Source organism: Salvelinus fontinalis, chromosome 9 (genome assembly GCF_029448725.1).
Source record: "Salvelinus fontinalis isolate EN_2023a chromosome 9, ASM2944872v1, whole genome shotgun sequence".
In the NCBI taxonomy this organism is placed as follows: domain Eukaryota; kingdom Metazoa; phylum Chordata; class Actinopteri; order Salmoniformes; family Salmonidae; genus Salvelinus; species Salvelinus fontinalis.
In genome coordinates, this window is record NC_074673.1 from 232501 (window position 1) to 255787 (window position 23287).

Here is a 23287-nt window from a genome sequence, read left to right on the forward strand (position 1 = left end):
CAGTGTCCAAAGAAGGGCCAGAAGTATACAGAATGATGTCGTCTGCATAGAGGTGGATCAGAGAATCACCAGCAGCAAGAGCGACATCATTGATGTATACAGAGAAGAGAGTCGGCCCGAGAATTGAACCCTGTGGCACCCCCATAGAGATTACCAGAGGCCCGGACAACAGGCCCTCCGATTTGACACACTGAACTCTATCAGAGAAGTAGTTGGTGAACCAGGCGAGGCAGTCATTTGAGAAACCAAGGTTGTTGAGTCTGCCGATAAGAATGTGGTGATTGACACAGTCGAAAGCCTTGGCCAGGTCGATGAATACGGCTGCACAGTACTGTCTTTTATCATTGGCGGTTATGATGTCGTTTAGGACCTTGAGCGTAGCTGAGGTGCACCCATGACCAGCTCGGAAGCCAGATTGCATAGTGGAGAAGGTACGGTGGGATTCGAAATGGTCGGTGATCTGTTTGTTAACTTGGCTTTCGAAGACCTTAGAAAGGCAGGGTAGGATAGATATAGGTCTGTAGCAGTTTGGGTCTAGAGTGTCTCCCCCTTTGATGAGGGGGATGACCGCGGCAGCTTTCCAATCTTTGTGGATCTCAGACGATATGAAAGAGAGGTTGAACAGGATAGTTATAGGTGTTGAAACAATTTCGGCAGATAATTTTGAAAGAGAGGGTCCAGATTATCTAGCCCGGCTGATATGTAGGGGTCCAGATTTTGCAGCTCTTTCAGAACATCAGCTATCTGGATTTGGGTGAAGGAGAAATAGGGGAGGTTTGGGCGAGTTGCTGTGGGGGGTACAGGGCAGTTGACCGGGGTAGGGGTAGGGGTAGCCAGGTGGAAAGCATGGCCAGCTGTAGAAAAATGCTTAATTGAAATTCTCAATTATCGTGGATTTATCAGTGGTGCCAGTGTTTCCTAGCCTCAATGCAGTGGGCAGCTGGGAGGAGGTGCTCCTATTTTCCATGAATTATACAGTGTCCCAGAACTGTTTGGAGTCAGATAATGCATGTCATCACAACAAGATGCCCAGCGCTCTCCTCAACAGCAAAATTTCAGTCGCATGTTGCACTTGTCTGTCCAATGCATGTACATAGCTTTCCCGTTCCATAGTAAGCTGCTCTATCCATTAGTGAAGGCATTTAATGTCGAGCTAAACTTCGATATCAGAGGTTTAAAAATGAACAGAAAGGAACGATAGAAACCGTAACTTTTTTGGGGGGGTTTGAACCGGTTCAGAACTTTATTTTGCTGGTCAGAACAGTGGAACAGAACAAAATAATGATTCTGTTCAGAACGAAACGATTGGAAAATAATTTTGCCTAAATAGACTGTATTCTGTGCTATGTGTCTCCTCAGCCGCCGTCGTCAGTGTTCTGGAAACAGTTGGCCCTGGCCATGCCTCATAGGGTTGTGTTCCACAGCGACACGGCAGGGGACCCCCAGACCCTCTTCCAAGACGATAAGGACCCCATGCTCACCCTCAACCCAGACTACCTGGACTGTCGCCCTGACCCTGACCCTGTAGGAGACCTGGGTAAGACCAAGTGAATGGCTAGCAATAGGATGGGGTGCAATTGATGCTGGATTACAATACAAATTACAATTCAGATTACATCCCAAACCTGGTTATTCATGCACGGCTCATAATAATGTCTGGAACGGAGCAAATGGAATGACATCAAACATACAGAATCCATGTATTCGATACCATTCCACTAATTCCGCTCCAGCCACGAGCTTGTCCTCCCCAATTAAGGTGTAACCAACCTCCTGTGCCATGGACAACACATTATCTTAATTATAGCTGCTACAGATATTATTATTATTATTTATTTTTTAATGAGGCAAGTCAGTTAAGAACAAATTCTTATTTACAATGACAGCCTACCAGGGAACAGTGAGTTAACTGCCTTGTTCAGGTGCAGAAGTACAGATTTTTACCTTGTCAGCTCAGGGATTTGATCTAGTAACCTTTCGGTTACTTGCCCAATGCTCTAACCACTAGGCTACCTGCCACCCCGATACTTTCTCCAAGGTTGACAATAACGTCAATCAAGAATAATAGTCCCGTAGAACTAAGATTGTTGACCTACAGCATCGATCCACACATCTTCAACCAAATGACTGAATCTCCTCATTCACCCTCTGTCTTCTTCCCTCTTTCTCTCCAGGCCTTCGTCTCCCAGTCTACAAGGCACTGACATCCAGAGCTCCTGTGCTGCCTATGTTTCCCTCGGTCCCTGCATCCCTGACTGAGCCCAAACACTCAGATATAGATGTATCGGACCTGGGATCGCGCAATTATGGAGCTCGCAATGACTTCTACTGCCTGGTCACAGAGGACAACATCTGAGAAAGACTGTAGCTTCTGAATAAAAAGGAGAACAAGATCTCCAACTTCTACTGCCTGGTCACAGAGGACAACATCTGAGAAAGACTGTAGCTTTTGAAGAAAAAGGAGAACAAGATCTCCAACTTCTACTCTCCAGAAGGAAATGGCTCACTTCAATCTGAATGTAAAACAGGTTCTCTCACCAATACGATCTACTACTTCACGGTGTATGTTTCCATATTGAAGCAAGTGTTACATTTAAAACAATATATATGAATATTTTAGTTCTTTCAACAAGTTTGATTTGATCTATTTATTTAAATTTGTCCATATTTTAATCCTTTCACATATACACTGAGTGTACAAAACATTAGGAACACCTGCTCTCTCTATCCATGACATACTGACCAGATGAATCCAGGTGAAAGCTATGATCCCTTATTGATGTCACCTGTTAAATCCAATTCAATCAGCGTAGATGAAGAAGGAGGAACACATGGATAAAGAAGGTTTTAATCCTTGAGAAAATTGAGACATGGCATGTGTGCCATTGTGTGCCATTCAGAGGGTGAATGAATGGGCATGATAAAAGATGTAGGTGCCTTTGAACGGGGGTATGGTAGTATGCGCCACCGGTTTGTGTCAAGAACTGCAATGTTTCTGGTTTTTTCACACTCAACAGTTTCCTCGTGTGTATCAAGAATAATCCACCACCCAAAGGACATTCAGCCAACTGGACACAACTGTGGGAAGCATTGAAGTCAACATTGGGCAGTATCCCTGGAACGCTTTCGACACCTTGTAGAATCCATGCCCCGACGAATTGAGGCTGTTCTAAGGGGGGAAAAGGTTGGGGGGGGGGGGGATTGCAACTCAATATTAGGGAGCTGTTTTGTACACTCAGTGTATAAAATTTGATTCCAATGATAATTTCACTGAAATGTTTTGAAGGACCTCGGTGGTTACAATACATGTTATTATATACGATTTGTATAAGATACCTGTTATGTGAACTCTATGTGAAAAATAGAACACGTTGAGTGATCTACTGCAGTATTCTGGGATTTTGTTTTAACGTTTTTTTTTGTGTGGAAATACATTCATTCTAATTTCGTAATGTTTGTTTAGAATTATGTTCAATAGAAATATTTATCGATCAAAGCTGCCCTTTCTGTAGTTTAGGGCAATTTACTAGTCCAGCCCTTTTCATAGGTAACTCATCTTTTATTCTCCGACCGAGTGATACCAAAGATCACGTGCGTCTCTGCTTGGCGTTCAGCATTTATGAGATAGATTCGGGGGGGTAACGCTGCGCAATAGAATAGCGTCCAGTCCAGGGGGTATACTTACAAGTCAAGAAGAAAATGCAAAATTGTAGTGTATTCAAGGTTTAAAAATGCTTCTAAAGTTTGGAATTTCCACTTTAAAATGTCTGACTTTATTTCCTCTAAGGAAAATTGTATCAACCCCTACAAGAAAAGAAACATGAGATCGGCTCGTACAAGCCAAGGCTCGTGCAAGATGAGTTACCTATGAAAAGGGCTGGACTAGTAAATTGCTCTAAACTACAGAAAGAGAGACGCATGTGATCTTTGGTATCCCTCGGTCGGAGAATAAACGATCAGCGTTCCAATCTCAGGGCGGATGGTTGTATTTAACCATCAGCGTTCCAATCTCAGGGCGGATGGTTGTATTTAACCACTAGCTGTATTTAACCATCAGCGTTCCAATCTCAGGGCGGATGGTTGTATTTAACCATCAGCGTTCCAATCTCAGGGCGGATGGTTGTATTTAACCATCAGCGTTCCAATCTCAGGGCGGATGGTTGTATTTAACCATCAGCGTTCCAATCTCAGGGCGGATGGTTGTATTTAACCACTAGCTGTATTTAACCATCAGCGTTCCAATCTCAGGGCGGATGGCTGTATTTAACCATCAGCGTTCCAATCTCAGGGCGGATGGTTGTATTTAACCATCAGCGTTCCAATCTCAGGGCGGATGGCTGTATTTAACCATCAGCGTTCCAATCTCAGGGCGGATGGTTGTATTTAACCACTAGCTGTATTTAACCATCAGCGTTCCAATCTCAGGGCGGATGGCTGTATTTAACCATCAGCGTTCCAATCTCAGGGCGGATGGTTGTATTTAACCATCAGCGTTCCAATCTCAGGGCGGATGGCTGTATTTAACCATCAGCGTTCCAATCTCAGGGCGGATGGTTGTATTTAACCATCAGCGTTCCAATCTCAGGGCGGATGGTTGTATTTAACCATCAGCGTTCCAATCTCAGGGCGGATGGTTGTATTTAACCATCAGCGTTCCAATCTCAGGGCGGATGGTTGTATTTAACCATCAGCGTTCCAATCTCAGGGCGGATGGTTGTATTTAACCATCAGCGTTCCAATCTCAGAGCGGATGGTTGTATTTAACCATCAGCGTTCCAATCTCAGGGCGGATGGTTGTATTTAACCATCAGCGTTCCAATCTCAGGGCGGATGGTTGTATTTAACCATCAGCGTTCCAATCTCAGAGCGGATTGTTGTATTTAACCATCAGCGTTCCAATCTCAGGGCGGATGGTTGTATTTAACCATCAGCGTTCCAATCTCAGGGCGGATGGTTGTATTTAACCATCAGCGTTCCAATCTCAGGGCGGATGGCTGTATTTAACCATCAGCGTTCCAATCTCAGGGCGGATGGTTGTATTTAACCATCAGCGTTCCAATCTCAGAGCGGATGGTTGTATTTAACCATCAGCGTTCCAATCTCAGGGCGGATGGTTGTATTTAACCATCAGCGTTCCAATCTCAGGGCGGATGGTTGTATTTAACCATCAGCGTTCCAATCTCAGGGCGGATGGTTGTATTTAACCATCAGCGTTCCAATCTCAGGGCGGATGGTTGTATTTAACCATCAGCGTTCCAATCTCAGGGCGGATGGTTGTATTTAACCATCAGCGTTCCAATCTCAGGGCGGACACCCGAACCCACATGGCCACTGAGGTGTTCTCTTTATATTTAGCTACATAAAACTATTTAGTGTTTTCTCCACATATTACTTTCCCTCACCAGCAGAGGGCAGGTGAACTGCAGACTTGAGTCGATTTGGGGGTGGGGGGGGGGGACACACCTTTAACAATAATCTCAGTGCCCCATTCACTAGCAGTTATTTGTTTATTACGATCCCCATTAACTCTTCTTCTTTCTGCAAAAAAAACACAAAACATGACAAGGAACAAAACACCGATACACTGATAGACAAGGACAGTCACACACATTTAAAATACAATGATATACAAACAAAACAAACTAAAGAATAATGTGCGTTAAAGTGTGTCTGTTGTGCTTGTGTTCATGTGTGTCCCCTCACAGTCCCCGCCGTTACAGTAGTAGTTGTTGTCTAATCAGTTTTGTTTTTTTAAAGGTCACTTTACTGTTTACTTCAGTAATTGGAGGTGGTAGTGTAGTTCCATACAATCATGGCCTCTGTATATTTGTTTTGGGACTGTGAAAGAGACCCCTGGTGGCATGTCTTGTGGTGTATGTACGGGTGTCTGAAGAGCCCCCTGGTGGCATGTCTTGTGGTGTATGTACGGGTGTCTGAAGAGACCCCTGGTGGCATGTCTTGTGGTGTATGTACGGGTATCTGAGCTGAATGTTATTTGATTATGCAGACGATTAGGAATTATCGTCACAGTAACACTTGTCATAAAAACTAGAAGAGAATCAGTTCATCTCTCATCAACCCTCAACCAGACATTCATGTTTTTGATGTTAGTTTTTGATGTGTAATTAAGGGCAACCACACCCTCCTCCACTCCCTCCCTCCTTCCACTCCGTCCCTCCTCCCACTCCCTCCCTCCTCCCACTCCCTCCCTCCCTCCCTCCTTCCACTCCCTCCCTCCTCCACTCCCTCCCTCCCTCCTTCCACTCCCTCCCTCCCACTCCCTCCCTCCCTCCTCCCACTCCCTCCCTCCTCCCACTCCCTCCTTCCACTCCCTCCCTCCTTCCACTCCCTCCCTCCTCCCACTCCCTCCGTCCTCCACTCCATCCCTCCTTTCTTCCACTCCCTCCCTCCTTCCACTCCCTCCCTCCTCCCACTCCCTCCCTCCTTCCACTCCCTCCCTCCTTCCACTCCCTCCCTCCTCCCACTCCCTCCCTCCTCCCACTCCCTCCGTCCTCCACTCCCTCCCTCCCTTCTTCCACTCCCTCCCTCCCTCCTTCCACTCCCTCCCTCCCTTCTTCCACTCCCTCCCTCCTCCCACTCCCTCCCTCCTTCCACTCCCTCCCTCCCTCCTCCCACTCCCTCCCTCCTTCCACTCCCTCTCTCCTTCCACTCCCTCCCTCCTTCCACTCCCTCCCTCCTCCCACTCCCTCCTTCCACTCCCTCCCTCCTCCCACTCCCTCCCTCCTCCCACTCCCTCCCTCCTTCCACTCCCTCCCTCCTTCCACTCCCTCCCTCCTCCCACTCCCTCCCTCCTCCACTCCCTATCACTCCTTCCACTCCCTACCGTCCACTTGAATGGCCCTACAACTGGTAATTACTAGTGGGAAACTTGTTTATCATCTCCGAGCTCCAACTTCTCCCACATGCTGACCTCAGACGTCACCTACTAAGGAAATTACTTCAATAAAGGCATTTTCGGGCAGTTTAATGCACCAGATATAAGGGTTAATTGTCCAGTAGGTTGGGCCAGATATAAGGGTTGGGTCAGTAGGTTGGGCCAGATATAAGGGTTATTTCAGTAGGTTGGGCCAGATATAAGGGTTATTTGTCCAGTAGGTTGGGCCAGATATAAGGGTTGGGTCAGTAGGTTGGGCCAGATATAAGGGTTAGTCCAGTAGGTTGGGCCAGATATAAGGGTTAGTTCAGTAGGTTGGGCCAGATATAAGGGTTATTTGTCCAGTAGGTTGGGCCAGATATAAAGGTTAGTCCAGTAGGTTGGGCCAGATATAAGGGTTATTTGTCCAGTAGGTTGGGCCAGATATAAGGGTTAGTTCAGTAGGTTGGGCCAGATATAAGGGTTGGGTCAGTAGGTTGGGCCAGATATAAGGGTTAGTTCAGTAGGTTGGGCCAGATATAAGGGTTGGGTCAGTAGGTTGGGCCAGATATAAGGGTTAGTTCAGTAGGTTGGGCCAGATATAACGGTTATTTCAGTAGGTTGGGCCAGTAGGTTGGGCCAGATATAGGGGTTGGGTCAGTAGGTTGGGCCAGATATAAGGATTGGGTCAGTAGGTTGGGCCAGATATAAGGGTTAGTTCAGTAGGTTGGGCCAGATATAAGGGTTAGTTCAGTAGGTTGGGCCAGATATAAGGGTTGGGTCAGTAGGTTGGGCCAGATATAAGGGTTAGTTCAGTAGGTTGGGCCAGATATAAGGGTTATTTGTCCAGTAGGTTGGGCCAGATATAACGGTTATTTCAGTAGGTTGGGCCAGATATAAGGGTTGGGTCAGTAGGTTGGGCCAGATATAAGGGTTATTTGTCCAGTAGGTTGGGCCAGATATAACGGTTATTTCAGTAGGTTGGGCCAGATATAACGGTTATTTCAGTAGGTTGGGCCAGATATAAGGGTTGGGTCAGTAGGTTGGGCCAGATATAAGGGTTAGTTCAGTGGGTTGGGCCAGATATAAGGGTTATTTGTCCAGTAGGTTGGGCCAGATATAAAGGTTAGTCCAGTAGGTTGGGCCAGATATAAGGGTTATTTGTCCAGTAGGTTGGGCCAGATATAAGGGTTAGTTCAGTAGGTTGGGCCAGATATAAGGGTTAGTTCAGTAGGTTGGGCCAGATATAAGGGTTGGGCCAGATATAAGGGTTGGGTCAGTAGGTTGGGCCAGATATAAGGGTTAGTCCAGTAGGTTGGGCCAGATATAAGGGTTATTTGTCCAGTAGGTTGGGCCAGATATAAAGGTTAGTCCAGTAGGTTGGGCCAGATATAAGGGTTATTTGTCCAGTAGGTTGGGCCAGATATAAGGGTTAGTTCAGTAGGTTGGGCCAGATATAAGGGTTAGTTCAGTAGGTTGGGCCAGATATAAGGGTTGGGCCAGATATAAAGGTTAGTCCAGTAGGTTGGGCCAGATATAAAGGTTAGTCCAGTAGGTTGGGCCAGATATAAAGGTTAGTCCAGTAGGTTGGGCCAGATATAAAGGTTAGTTCAGTAGGTTGGGCCAGATATAAGGGTTAGTTCAGTAGGTTGGGCCAGATATAAGGGTTGGGTCAGTAGGTTGGGCCAGATATAAGGGTTAGTTCAGTGGGTTGGGCCAGATATAAGGGTTATTTGTCCAGTAGGTTGGGCCAGATATAAGGGTTGGGTCAGTAGGTTGGGCCAGATATAAGGGTTATTTGTCCAGTAGGTTGGGCCAGATATAACGGTTATTTCAGTAGGTTGGGCCAGATATAACGGTTATTTCAGTAGGTTGGGCCAGATATAAGGGTTGGGTCAGTAGGTTGGGCCAGATATAAGGGTTAGTTCAGTGGGTTGGGCCAGATATAAGGGTTATTTGTCCAGTAGGTTGGGCCAGATATAAGGGTTGGGTCAGTAGGTTGGGCCAGATATAAGGGTTAGTCCAGTAGGTTGGGCCAGATATAAGGGTTATTTGTCCAGTAGGTTGGGCCAGATATAAAGGTTAGTCCAGTAGGTTGGGCCAGATATAAGGGTTATTTGTCCAGTAGGTTGGGCCAGATATAAGGGTTAGTTCAGTAGGTTGGGCCAGATATAAGGGTTAGTTCAGTAGGTTGGGCCAGATATAAGGGTTGGGCCAGATATAAAGGTTAGTCCAGTAGGTTGGGCCAGATATAAAGGTTAGTCCAGTAGGTTGGGCCAGATATAAAGGTTAGTCCAGTAGGTTGGGCCAGATATAAAGGTTAGTTCAGTAGGTTGGGCCAGATATAAGGGTTAGTTCAGTAGGTTGGGCCAGATATAAGGGTTGGGCCAGTAGGTTGGGCCAGATATAATAGCTAGTCCAGTATGCTGGGCCAGATATAATGGTTAGTCCATTAGGTTGTACCAGATATAAGGGTTTGTTCAGTAGGTTTGGCCAGATATAAAACTCGGACAAAACAGAGATGCTTGTTCTAGGTCCCAAGAAACAAAGAGATCTTCTGTTGAATCTGACAATTAATCTTGATGGTTGTAAAGTCGTCTCAAACAAAACTGTGAAGGACCTCGGCGTTACTCTGGACCCTGATCTCTCTTTTGACGAACATATTGTAACGGCTGTCGTCCTTCTCGTCTGAGGAGGATAAGTTAGAAGGATCGGAGGACCAATGCGCAGCGTGGTAATTGTTCATCTTGTTTTAATAAAGGTGAACACTCAAAATACAAAACAACAAAAGTGACAACCGAAACAGTTCTATCTGGTGCAGACACACAAAGACTGAAAACAACCACCCACAAAAACCCAACACAAAACAGGATACCTAAATATGGTTCCCAATCAGAGACAACACAAAACACCTGCCTCTGATTGAGAACCATATCAGGCCAAACACAGAAATAGCAAAACATAGAAGTACAAACATAGACTGCCCACCCCAACTCACGTCCTGACCAAACTAAATAAAGACAAAACAAAGGAAACTAAAGGTCAGAACGTGACAGAAATCAAGTCTGTTTCAAGGACAGCTTTTTTCCATCTACGTAACGTTGCAAAAATCAGAAACTTTCTGTCCAAAAATTATACAGAAAAATTCATCCAAGCTTTTGTTACTTCTAGGTTAGACTACTGCAATGCTCTACTTTACGGCTACCCGGATAAAGCACTAAATAAACTTCAGTTAGTGCTAAATACGGCTGCTAGAATCCTGACTAGAACCAAAAAATTTGATCATATTACTCCAGTGCTAGCCTCCCTACACTGGCTTCCTGTTAAGGCAAGGGCTGATTTCAAGGTTTTACTGCTAACCAACAAAGCATTACATGGGCTTGCTCCTACCTATCTTTCCGAGTTGGTCCTGCCGTACATACCTACACGTACGCTACGGTCACAAGACGGAGGCCTCCTAATTGTCCCTAGAATTTCTAAGCAAACAGCTGGAGGCAGGGCTTTCTCCTATAGATCTCCATTTTTAATGGAACGGTCTGCCCACCCATGTGAGAGACGCAGACTCGGTCTCAACTTTTAAGTCTTTACTGAAGACTCATCTCTTCAGTGGGTCATATGATTGAGTGTAGTCTGGCCCAGGAGTGTGAAGGTGAACGGAAAGGCTCTGGAGCAACGAACCGCCCTTGCTAACACTGCCTGGCCGGTTCCCCTCTCTCCACTGTGATTCTCTGCCTCTAACCCTATTACAGGGGCTGAGTCACTGGCTTACTGGTGCTCTTTCATGCCGTCCCTAGGAGGGGTGTGTCACTTGAGTGGGTTGAGTCACTGACGTGATCTTCCTGTCTGGGTTGGCGTTCCCCCTTGGGTTGTGCCGTGGCGGAGATCTTTGTGGGCTATACTCGGCCTTGTCTCAGGATGGTAAGTTGGTGGTTGAAGATATCCCTCTAGTGGTGTGGGGGCTGTGCTTTGGCAAAGTGGGTGGGGTTATATCCTTCCTGTTTGGCCCTGTCCGGGGGTATCATCGGATGGGGCCACAGTGTCTCCTGACCCCTCCTGTCTCAGCCTCCAGTATTTATGCTGCATTAGTTTACGTGTCGGGGGGCTAGGGTCAGTTTGTTATATCTGGAGTACTTCTCCTGTCTTATCCGGTGTCCTGTGTGAATTTAAGTATGCTCTCTCTAATTCTCTCTTTCTCTCTTTCTTTCTCTCTCTCGGAGGACCTGAGCCCTTGGACCATGCCTCAGGACTACCTGGCATGATGACTCCTTGCTGTCCCCAGTCCACCTGGCCGTGCTGCTGCTCCAGTTTCAACTGTTCTGCCTGCGGCTATGGAACCCTGACCTGTTCACCGGACGTGCTACCTGTCCCAGACCTGCTGTTTTCAACTCTCTAGTGACCGTAGGAGTGGTAGAGATACTCTTAATGATCGGCTATGAAAAGCCAACTGACATTTACTCCTGAGGTGCTGACTTGCTGCACCCTTGACAACTACTGTGATTATTATTATTTGACCATGCTGGTCATTTATGAACATTTGAACATCTTGGCCATATTCTGTTATAATCTCCACCCGGCACAGCCAGAAGAGGACTGGCCACCCCTCATAGCCTGGTTCCTCTCTAGGTTTCTTCCTAGGTTTTGGTCTTTCTAGAGAGTTTTTCCTAGCCACCGTGCTTCTACACCTGCATTGCTTGCTGCTTGGGGTTTTAGGCTGGGTTTCTGTACAGCACTTTGAGATATCAGCCTATGTAAGAAGGGCTATATAAATAGATTTGATTTGATTTGATATAAAGGTTAGTCCAGTAGGTTTGGCCAGATATAAGGGTTAGTACAGTAGGTTGGGCCAGATATAATGTAACGGCTTTCTTCCTGGGATGAACGAGAGGACCAAACTGCAGCGCAGTTAGTGTTCAACATGTTTAATTAAACAATAAACAATGAACATTAACAAATAACAAAATAACAAACGTGAAAGCCGATACAGTCCTATCTGGTGCAGAACACAAACACAGAGACAGGAAACAACCACCCACAATCCCCAACACAAAACAAGCCCCCTATATATGATTCTCAATCAGGGACAACGATTGACAGCTGTCTCTGATTGAGAACCATATCAGGCTGAACATAGAAACAGACGAACTAGACACACAACATAGAATACCCACCCCAACTCACGCCCTGACCAACTAAACACATACAAAACAACAGAAAACAGGTCAGGAACGTTCTTGTATGTGTTTAGTTGGTCAGGGCGTGAGTTGGGGTGGGTATTCTATGTTGTGACGTTATGTCCAGTTAGTTATGTCCAGTTAGTCCAGTAGGTTGGGCCAGATGTAAAGGTTAGTCCAGTAGGTTGGGCCAGATATAAGGGTTAGTTCAGTAGGTTGGGCCAGATATAAGGGTTAGTTCAGTTGAGGTCGGAACTGTATAATTCCGTTTTCTCTGAGCACCAGCTAGTATGCAAAAAGGACAGGGCTGAAAACTCACAGGTAGTGTTTGAGAGCAACCCTTTTACTCAATGTGCAGAATCACTGATCTACAAATCATAATGAGTCCATTATTTTGGATGCAAGTTGATATGTAGATCAGTCAGTCTGTCAGAATTGATGCTTTCGAACACAGCTATTGCCAGTCTTCTGCATGGCGCACAATTGCAGCTTCATCCTGTTATGAAAGAGCAGGCGTTTTTCCTGAACACGTGACCTGAACAGGATAAACTAGGGCCCAAACTGATAATATTTTAAATATGGTCACTCATTGCCATCCTTATAAATCTCACAAGCCTGGTCTTCAGAGGCTGTTTCTAATAAATCTAAATAGATCTTGATCTCTTGGTCAGGTAACTTGGTCAACTGTTGGTCAGGTAACTTGGTCAACTGTTGGTCAGGTAACTTGGTCAACTGTTGGTCAGGTAACTTGGTCAACTGTTGTTCAGGTAACTTGGTCAACTGTTGGTCAGGTAATATGGTCAACTGTTGGTCAGGTAACTTGGTCAACTGCTAGTCAGGTAACTTGGTCAACTGTTGGTCAGGTAACTTGGTCAACTGTTAGTCAGGTAACTTGGTCAACTGTTGGTCAGGTAATATGGTCAACTGTTGGTCAGGTAACTTGGTCAACTGTTGGTCAGGTAACTTGGTCAACTGTTGGTCAGGTAACTTGGTCAACTGTTAGTCAGGTAACTTGGTCAACTGTTGGTCAGGTAATATGGTCAACTGTTGGTCAGGTAACTTGGTCAACTGTTTGTCAGGTAACTTGGTCAACTCTTGGTCAGGTAACTTGGTCAACTCTTGGTCAGGTAACTTGGTCAACTGTTAGTCAGGTAACTTGGTCAACTGTTGATCAGGTAACTTGGTCAACTGTTGGTCAGGTAACTTAGTCAAGAAAAACTCCTGACCCTGGTAGATATGAAATCTCAATAACAAAACCCATTTAATGACTTTGTCTTTATTAGTTATAAAATATGCTGTTTATTTGACACACATATGCAGTGAACAGTTAAAAAGCACGATGTAAAAATAAAAATATATGTTTTCCATATGGTAGACAGAGTATAGAATAGTATCATGGTCCAATTATAGACTCAGCAGATCAGACGTCGATGCATGAAATATTTTTTTTCTAAACATTCATGTTATTTGAGCATACTTTAGTAAGAGAATAGAGTTAAAATATATAAATTTGCTTTATATTTACCCATTGAATATATATATATCAATACCAAAAATACACTTGAACAACACCTTTCAGGAGGACGGTCTTATTTAAATACAGTGCGGTCCACAATTAGTGACACCCTTGATAAAGCAAAAATGACTGTACAAAATATATATATATATATTTTTAAATACTATATTGTATGATCCAAAAATTTGGGAAATTATATTAATGTATACTACTACAATTGCTCAGACAAACAGATTTTGTTAACAAGTAATAAAACAATTATTGACACCCGTTTTCAACACCTTTCAACACCTCACCTTGCGAGGATAACAGCACTGAGCTTTTCTGTAAAGTGTTTTATGAGTTGGATAACACATTGGGAGGGATCTTAGACCAACCATGGAGAACACATTGGGAGGGATCTTAGACCAACCACGGAGAACACATTAGGGGGGATCTTAGGCCATGGAGAACACATTGGGAGGGATCTTAGACCATGGAGAACACATTGGGAGGGATCTTAGACCATGGAGAACACATTGGGAGGGATCTTAGACCATGGAGAACACATTGGGAAGGATCTTAGACCAATTCCTCCATACAGAATCTTTCCAGATCATTTATCCTTCGTCTGCGCTTATGGACTGCCCTCTTCAATTTAAACTTGCACATCATCATCTGCACATCTATCACTCCAGTGTTTAATTTGCTAAATTGTAATTACTTCGCTACTATGGCCGATTTATTGCCTTACCACCTCACGCCATTTGCACACACTGTATATAGACTTTTTTCTATTGTGTTATTGACTGTACGTTTGTTCATTCCATGTGTAACTCTGTGTTGTTGTATGTGTCGCACTGCTTTGCTTTATCTTGGCCAGGTCTTGGCCAATCATGGCCAATCAAAAACAGGTTTTCAATGTGTTTCAAGTCCGGGAAACTGAGATGGCCATTTTTAACAAGACCCAGTGAAAGGAAAATATCCCCATAACATCAAAGATCTACCACCATATTTTACAGTAGGTACGGGGTTCTTTTCTGCTCACACATTTTAATTTAGATGCCAAAGCATATATATATATATATATATACATACCTCTGGTGTATGTGTGGCCAAAGAGCTGTATTTCCATGTCATCCAACAGATGTAAACGCCTGGAGCTGGATAAATAGCGTTGGCACTTGGATTGGAACCAATGTTTTGGTCACATGACAAACAGAGCTCTTTGGCCACGCCTACCAGTGGTGTTGTATTAGTATAGTATTAAAATAATAGCTCCGTATTTGAATGATGTATTTTATACAGTTAGTTTAACTCATCTTTATCAAGGATGTCAATCACTTGGGACCCCAGTGCACTTGTATGCTCTGTTTACAAAACCTTTTATATTTACATTATGCTCAAGATACAAAATCCTAAAATTGCAGCATTCTCTTAAAGAGAATAACAACGAATGCATGCCCCCCCCCCACCCCCCCACCCCCCCACCCCCCTCCTCCAAAGCCTTGAAAACATAAAAGTTGGACTACGTTTGTTGACTTAATCCAGAAAATACTTGACAAAAAACCCCAGACTTTAAAATAAAAACAGTATGTTATGGCAAGTGATCAACTTAAAACAATGCATTGACATGGAGGTTTGATTTGACAAATCCGCTTAACTTGTACTACTAATGCTGTTGAAAACAAGAACGGAGCCATTTGCTCTATAAATCTATATTCAACGCGTAGGCTACTTCATAACGTTTCTGTAAAGCTGAATCTTAATTCCAGGACATTCATGCAGGTGTCAGTAGTTCCATTTTAATCCACACATTCATAAAAACATTCATTCAATTCTAATTTATGACTCATTGTAACTCTCAGTGATACTCTGGTTTATAACTCATTGTAACTCTCAGTGATACTCTGGTTTATAACTCATTGTAACTCTCAGTGATACTCTGGTTTATAACTCATTATAACTCAGTGATACTCTGGTTTCTAAGTCATTATAATTCTCAATGATACTCTGGTTTATAACTCAGTGATACTCTGGTTTCTAAGTCATTATAATTATCAGTGATACTCTGGTTTATAACTCAGTGATACTCTGGTTTATAACTCATTATAACTCTCAGTGATACTCTGGTTTTATCTGAGAAATAAACCCCCAGACAACACAAAAAAACTAATACAAAAACACAATGAACAACATGAATAATTCAACCACTTAGTAAAAACACCATTGATGGTATAAAAAGAGAATAGTTTCATTCCACAGAGCAAGCCATCCCATAAAAGTAGCTGCTATCTGTAGATGGCCTGGTCCCAGATCTGTTGTGTTGTCTCCACAACCCCTACTGGTCCCAGATCTGTTATGTGCCGTCTTGTGACAATGACCATAGGAGTTGGCTATACAGCACAAACAGATCTGGGACCAGTAGGGGGTTTGTGGAGACAACACAAACAGATCTGGGACCAGTAGGGGGTTTGTGGAGACAACACAAACAGATCTGGGACCAGTAGGGGTTGTGGAGACAACACAAACAGATCTGGGACCAGTAGGGTGTTTGTGGAGACAACACAAACAGATCTGGGACCAGTAGGGGGTTTGTGGAGACAACACAAACAGATCTGGGACCAGTAGGGGTTGTGGAGACAACACAAACAGATCTGGGACCAGTAGGGGGTTTGTGGAGACAACACAAACAGATCTGGGACCAGTAGGGGGTTTGTGGAGACAACACAAACAGATCTGGGACCAGTAGGGATTGTGGAGACAACACAAACAGATCTGGGACCAGTAGGGGTTGTGGAGACAACACAAACAGATCTGGGACCAGTAGGGGGTTTGTGGAGACAACACAAACAGATCTGGGACTAGTAGGGGGTTTGTGGAGACAACACAAACAGATCTGGGACCAGTAGGAGGTTTGTGGAGACAACACAAACAGATCTGGGACCAGTAGGGGGTTGTGGAGACAACACAAACAGATCTGGGACCAGTAGGGGTTGTGGAGACAACACAAACAGATCTGGGACCAGTAGGAGGTTTGTGGAGACAACACAAACAGATCTGGGACCAGTAGGAGGTTTGTGGAGACAACACAAACAGATCTGGGACCAGTAGGGGTTGTGGAGACAACACAAACAGATCTGGGACCAGTAGGAGGTTTGTGGAGACAACACAAACAGATCTGGGACCAGTAGGGGGTTTGTGGAGACAACACAAACAGATCTGGGACCAGTAGGAGGTTTGTGGAGACAACACAAACAGATCTGGGACCAGTAGGAGGTTTGTGGAGACAACACAAACAGATCTGGGACCAGTAGGGGTTGTGGAGACAACACAAACAGATCTGGGACCAGTAGGGGGATTGTGGAGACAACACAAACAGATCTGGGACCAGTAGGGGGTTTGTGGAGACAACACAAACAGATCTGGGACCAGGTTAACATAACGAAGCACAGAAGTCTATGGGAATTGATGCCAAACCATCTCTGGGTGGGGCAGGAGAAACTGTAAAAGTCAAAACATTATTGGTTACGGCTGTATGTTTTGTTGCATTGAGAGAAAGAAAAGAAAAGAGTCCCTGAAATCACCATAAAGTCCATACAGCATTTCAACATAAAACATTCAAACATACAGCATTGAATACATACGGCATTAAAACATGGGGGAAAGGCGGGGATCCGTTTTCATCATAGAACAACATCAAGGTCGTCCCTATACAGGTTCCATCTTTATTGTCACTTTCTTTAGAGTCCGTCTAACTCTGTAGTGTAGTCCGTCTAACTCTGTAGCGTAGTCCGTCTAACTCTGTAGTGTAGTCCGTCTAACTCTGTAGTGTAGTCCGTCTAACTCTGTAGTGTAGTCCGTCTAACTCTGTAGTGTAGTCCGTCTAACTCTGTAGTGTAGTCTAACTCTGTAGTGTAGTCCGTCTAACTCTGTAGTGTAGTCCGTCTAACTCTGTAGTGTAGTCCGTCTAACTCTGTAGTGTAGTCTAACTCTGTAGTGTAGTCCGTCTAACTCTGTAGTGTAGTCCGTCTAACTCTGTAGTGTAGTCCGTCTAACTCTGTAGTGTAGTCCGTCTAACTCTGTAGTGTAGTCCGTCTAACTCTGTAGTGTAGTCCGTCTAACTCTGTAGTGTAGTCCGTCTAACTCTGTAGTGTAGTCCGTCTAACTCTGTCGTGTAGTCCGTCTAACGTGCGTAAGTAGGAAGTAGGAAGTAGCCCAAGGAGCTGTTCTCAGTTTTACAGACAGTCCTTGATCACTGAAGTGTTCACATGCGTTTCCAGCCACTTGACAGAAAGAGAGAGAGTTCCCTTTTTTAGATTGTCACGTCTGCAAAGTCAGGTCGTGTGAATCCTTTCTGTAAAACACAAACAAGACATTTTGTCAGGACAGATATCAACAGGATGTCTCAAACTGTTAGCCTGTCCACTTGGCTTTGTGTTGTAACTGTTAGCCTGTCCACTTGGCTTTGTGTTGTAGGCTTTCAGTTTGACTCCTCTTTCAAGATACAAGACAAAACTTAGTTCCCAGTAGCTAATACGTAACTGTAATATTTAAACACCAGAGACAGTAAATATGATATAGCTGCTACCAATCAATACACTGGGGGACAGTCAATATGATATAGCTGCTACCAATCAATACACTGGGGGACAGTCAATATTATATAGCTGCTACCAATCAATACACTGGGGGACAGTCAATATTATATAGCTGGTACCAATCAATACACTGGGGGACAGTCAATATTATATAACTGCTACCAATCAATACACTGGGGGACAGTAAATATGATATAGCTGCTACCAATGGTTAATGGACCCCCCCATCCTCAAGGCTGGTTAATGGACCCCCCCGCCATCCTCAAGGCTGGTTAATGGACCCCCCCCCCCCGCCATCCTCAAGGCTGGTTAATGGACCCCCCCCCCCCGCCATCCTCAAGGCTGGTTAATGGATCCCCCCCATCCTCAAGGCTGGTTAATGGACCCCCCCCCCCCCCCCCCCCCCAACATCAAGGCTGGTTAATGGACCCCCCCCCCCCCCCATCCTCAAGGCTGGTTAATGGACCCCCATCCTCAAGGCTGGTTAATGGACCCCCCCCATCCTCGAGGCTGTTTAATGGACCCCTCCCCAATCTCAAGGCTGGTTGATGGACCCCCCCCCCCCCCCCCATCCTCAAGGCTGGTTAATGGACCCCCACCCCCCATCCTCAAGGCTGGTTAATGGACCCCCCCATCCTCAAGGCTGGTTGATGGATCCCCCCCATCCTCAAGGCTGGTTAATGGACCCCCCCCCCCCCATCCTCAAGGCTGGTTAATGGACCCCTCCCCATCCTCAAGGCTGGTTAATGGACCCCCCCCCCCCCCCCCCCCCCATCCTCAAGGCTGGTTAATGGACCCCCCCCCCATCCTCAAGGCTGGTTAATGGACCCCCCCCCCCCCCCCCCCCCCGCCATCCTCAAGGCTGGTTAATGGACCCCCACCCCCCCCATCCTCAAGGCTGGTTAATGGACCCCCACCCCCCCCATCCTCAAGGCTGGTTAATGGACCCCCACCCCCCCCATCCTCAAGGCTGGTTAATGGACCCCCCCCCATCCTCAAGGCTGGTTAATGGACCCCCCCCCATCCTCAAGGCTGGTTAATGGATCCCCCCCATCCTCAAGGCTGGTTAATGGACCCCCCCATCCTCAAGGCTGGTTAATGGACCCCCCCCCATCCTCAAGGCTGGTTAATGGACCCCCTCAACATCAAGGCTGGTTAATGGGCCCCTCCCCTTCCTCAAGGCTGGTTAATGGACCCCCCCTCCCCCAACATCAAGGCTGGTTAATGGACCTCTCCCCATCCTCAAGGCTGGTTAATGGACCCCCCCATCCTCAAGGCTAGTTAATGGACCCCCCCATCCTCAAGGCTGGTTAATGAACCCCCCCATCCTCAAGGCTGGTTAATGGACCCCCCCATCCTCAAGGCTAGTTAATGGACCCCCCCCCCCATCCTCAAGGCTGGTTAATGGACCCCCCCCCCCCATCCTCAAGGCTGGTTAATGGACCCCCCCCATCCTCAAGGCTGGTTAATGGACCCCCCCCCCCCCCCCCATCCTCAAGGCTGGTTAATGGACCCCCCCCCCATCCTCAAGGCTAGTTAATGGACCCCCCCATCCTCAAGGCTGGTTAATGAAACCCCCCCCATCCTAAAGGCTGGTTAATGGACCCCCCCATCCTCAAGGCTGGTTAATGGACCCCCCCATCCTCAAGGCTGGTTAATGGACCCCCCCCCCCCCCCCATCCTCAAGGCTGGTTAATGGACCCCCCCCATCCTCAAGGCTGGTTAATGGACCCCCCCATCCTCAAGGCTGGTTAATGGACCCCCCCATCCTCAAGGCTGGTTAATGGACCCCCCCCCCCTCCCCCATCCTCAAGGCTGGTTGATGGACCCCCCCCCCCCCCCCGCCATCCTCAAGGCTGGTTAATGGACCCCCACCCCCCCCATCCTCAAGGCTGGTTAATGGACCCCCCCCCCCCATCCTCAAGGCTAGTTAATGGACCCCCCCATCCTCAAGGCTGGTTAATGAACCCCCCCCCCCCCCGTCCTCAAGGCTGGTTAATGGACCCCCCCATCCTCAAGGCTGGTTAATGGACCCCCCCATCCTCAAGGCTGGTTAATGGACCCCCCCCCCCCCCCCCCATCCTCAAGGCTGGTTAATGGACCCCCCCCCCATCCTCAAGGCTGGTTAATGGACCCCCCCATCCTCAAGGCTGGTTAATGGACCCCCCCATCCTCAAGGCTGGTTACTGGACCCCCCCCCATCCTCAAGGCTGGTTAATGGATCCCCCCCATCCTCAAGGCTGATTAATGGACCCCCCCATCCTCAAGGCTGGTTAATGGACCCCCCCATCCTCAAGGCTGGTTAATGGACCCCCCCATCCTCAAAGCTGGTTAATGGACCCCCCCCCCATCCTCAAGGCTGGTTAATGGACCCCCCTATCCTTAAGGCTGGTTAATGGACCCCCCCCATCCTCAAGGCAAACATGCACAACACACATAGGTGCACTAACGCAGACACAGGAATGAGGGTTGGGTTTTCCAGTCATCCATTCACTATGAGGGGAATGTTTTAGTGGATTGTTTCTCAACTGTATATTATAGATAAGCACTGATCATTTACTTAATGTGCACGTGTGTGTGTGTGTGTGTGTGTGTGTGTGTGTGTGTGTGTGTGTGTGTGTGTGTTGTGTGTGTGTGTTGTGTGTGTGTGTTGTGTGTGTGTGTTGTGTGCGTGCGTGCGTGCGTGTGAGTGTGTGTGTGTGTGTGTGTGTGCGCGAGTGCGTGCGTGTGTGTGTGCGTGTGAGTGTGTGTGTGTGTGTGTGTGTGTGCGTGAGTGCGTGCGTGTGTGTGTGTGACAGATAAACAGCTCTGACTCCCCTACCAGACAAGAGAAGACAGCATTGTAGCTACTGTAGTTGACAATAGAGCAACAGGGAAAGGCGAGGATTTACACAGGGAATCACCCTCACTACTCGTTATTAACCGATGTCCGCAGGTATTCGGGTTCCTAATATTGTATTCACGTAGCTATTCTTTTTATATACATGAACATTTATTTTTTCGGTGGAGCAGCTAACTTCCATTCGTTTTACATATTTTTGCCATTGGGGAAAGAGACATTTTTTGCTGTTTTAAAGATAATCTCATGTTATTCTACACATTTTGCCATGAGGCTGAGAGAACATGTTGCTGTTTTAAAGCTAATCTCATGTTATTCCACACATTTTGCCATGAGGCTGAGAGAAAATGTTGCTGTTTTAAAGCTTATCTCATGTTATTCCACACATTTTGCCATGAGGCTGAGAGAAAATGTTGCTGTTTTAAAGCTAATCTCATGTTATTCCACACATTTTGCCATGAGGCTGAGAGAAAATGTTGCTGTTTTAAAGCTAATTTCCTGAAATTAAACACACTTTAGCCATGGGACAGAGAGGAAACTGTGCACCTGTATAGCTCATCTCATGCTATTCTACACATTTTGCCATGAGGTTGAGAGAAAATGTTGCTGTTTTAAAGCCAATGAAAGCTGAAATTTAGTTGCGTTGACTAATAAATAAATAATAAACTAATAAGGCTGTCTTGTTTGCTAAATTAACAAATTAAGTAGTCAGAGCATTGGTGCATATAGCCATAGAAGCACAGTGACATACTGTATACCTCAATCTAATCATATTCGTGGATGTGGCTTTCAGTTAGTTATTTTTGGCAACCCATCCTACGAGAGTGAATGTCATTCTAGGTCATCTGTTCTGTTATATTTAATAAAATCTGACTAACCCAGTGTACTGCTTGCTATCAATTCTAGCTAAAGGTTTTTGCATGTTTAGGTTAAAAAGACAAATAATGTCCTGTTTGGAACACAGAACATATACAGTATACATATCGTAGTAGTCTTATGATCCTCCTCTCTACCATTCTCCAGCGGTGTTTCTCACCTGTTTGTAGTCCTTGTGCAGCTTCTTGTATTGGAACATGTTGCAGAGGACTGTTGCTGCTGCTTTAGATGCTTTCAGCTTCCCAGGACTACAAGAGAGACAACATAAAGACTAGGTTAAAAACTAGCAGGACTACAAGAGAGACAACATAAAGACCAGGTTAAAAACTAGCAGGGCGACATGAGAGACAACATAAAGACCAGGTTAAAAACTAGCAGGGCTACAAGAGAGACAACATAAAGACCAGGTTAAAAACTAGCAGGGCTACAAGAGAGACAACATAAAGACCAGGTTAAAAACTAGCAGGGCTACAAGAGAGACAACATAAAGACCAGGTTAAAAACTAGCAGGGCTACAAGAGAGACAACATAAAGACCAGGTTAAAAACTAGCAGGGCGACATGAGAGACAACATAAAGACCAGGTTAAAAACTAGCAGGGCTAGAAGAGAGACAACATAAAGACCAGGTTAAAAACTAGCAGGGCGACAAGAGAGACAACATGGAGACCAGGTTAAAAACTAGCAGTTTGACTTTTTGTTGAAGACTTTCAGTTGGACTGTTCTTCAAGACACAAGACAAAACTTAGTTCCCAGTAACTAATACTTAACTGTAATATTTACACAATCCATACACCAGCGACAGTAAATATTATATAACTGCTACCAATCAATACACTGGGGGACAGTCAATATGATATAGCTGCTACCAATCAATACACTGGGGGACAGTAAATATGATATAGCTGCTACCAATCAATACACTGGGGGACAGTAAATATGATATAGCTGCTACCAATCAATACACTGGGGGACAGTAAATATGATATAGCTGCTACCAATCAATACACTGGGGAACAGTAAATATGATATAGCTGCTACCAATCAATACACTGGGGGACAGTAAATATAACCTGGGCTGATCAACTAGACATGTTCCTATAGCATCCTTATCATGGCAGTGAAATTAGGTATGTCTGAATTGTTTCTACTCATTTATTTTTATTTAACCTTTTATTTAACCTTAATTTAACTAGGGGAAAAAGTACTATTTTTGGAGGGGGACCTGGCAGGATGTCAGCAAGACAAAACATAAAAAAACACAATGGTCAACAACATGATCCTATATCAGAGATTTACTCAGCAAGTGATTCCCTCTCCTCCAGTTTTAAAGTCTTTTGGGGCAGGGACAGACAGACAGGGCTGGGTAAATGCTAGGGAAATGTGTTACCACATTGTCTGAAAGGTGGTATACAGTATGCAAATTGTATTAA

General features: G+C 45.5%; 2 protein-coding genes across 2 annotated transcripts in view; one reads left to right on the top strand and one right to left on the bottom strand.

Annotated features, from left to right (window-relative positions):
• The window catches only part of sigirr (single immunoglobulin and toll-interleukin 1 receptor (TIR) domain), a 17873-nt gene extending 14490 nt beyond the window's left edge, over positions 1–3383 (top strand). Inside the window, exons 8-9 of the mRNA XM_055932995.1 lie at positions 1360–1537; positions 2175–3383. Coding sequence (XP_055788970.1) covers positions 1360–1537; positions 2175–2356 — 360 coding nt within the window. The 3' untranslated portion in view covers positions 2357–3383. The remainder of the gene's footprint in view (positions 1–1359; positions 1538–2174) is intronic.
• Positions 3384–15325: 11942 nt separating this feature from the next.
• The window catches only part of LOC129861855 (plakophilin-3-like), a 42956-nt gene continuing 34994 nt past the window's right edge, over positions 15326–23287 (bottom strand). The window contains exons 16-17 of the mRNA XM_055932996.1: positions 22017–22104; positions 15326–17897 (exon numbers count right to left, since the gene is read on the bottom strand). Coding sequence (XP_055788971.1) covers positions 17856–17897; positions 22017–22104 — 130 coding nt within the window. The 3' untranslated portion in view covers positions 15326–17855. The remainder of the gene's footprint in view (positions 17898–22016; positions 22105–23287) is intronic.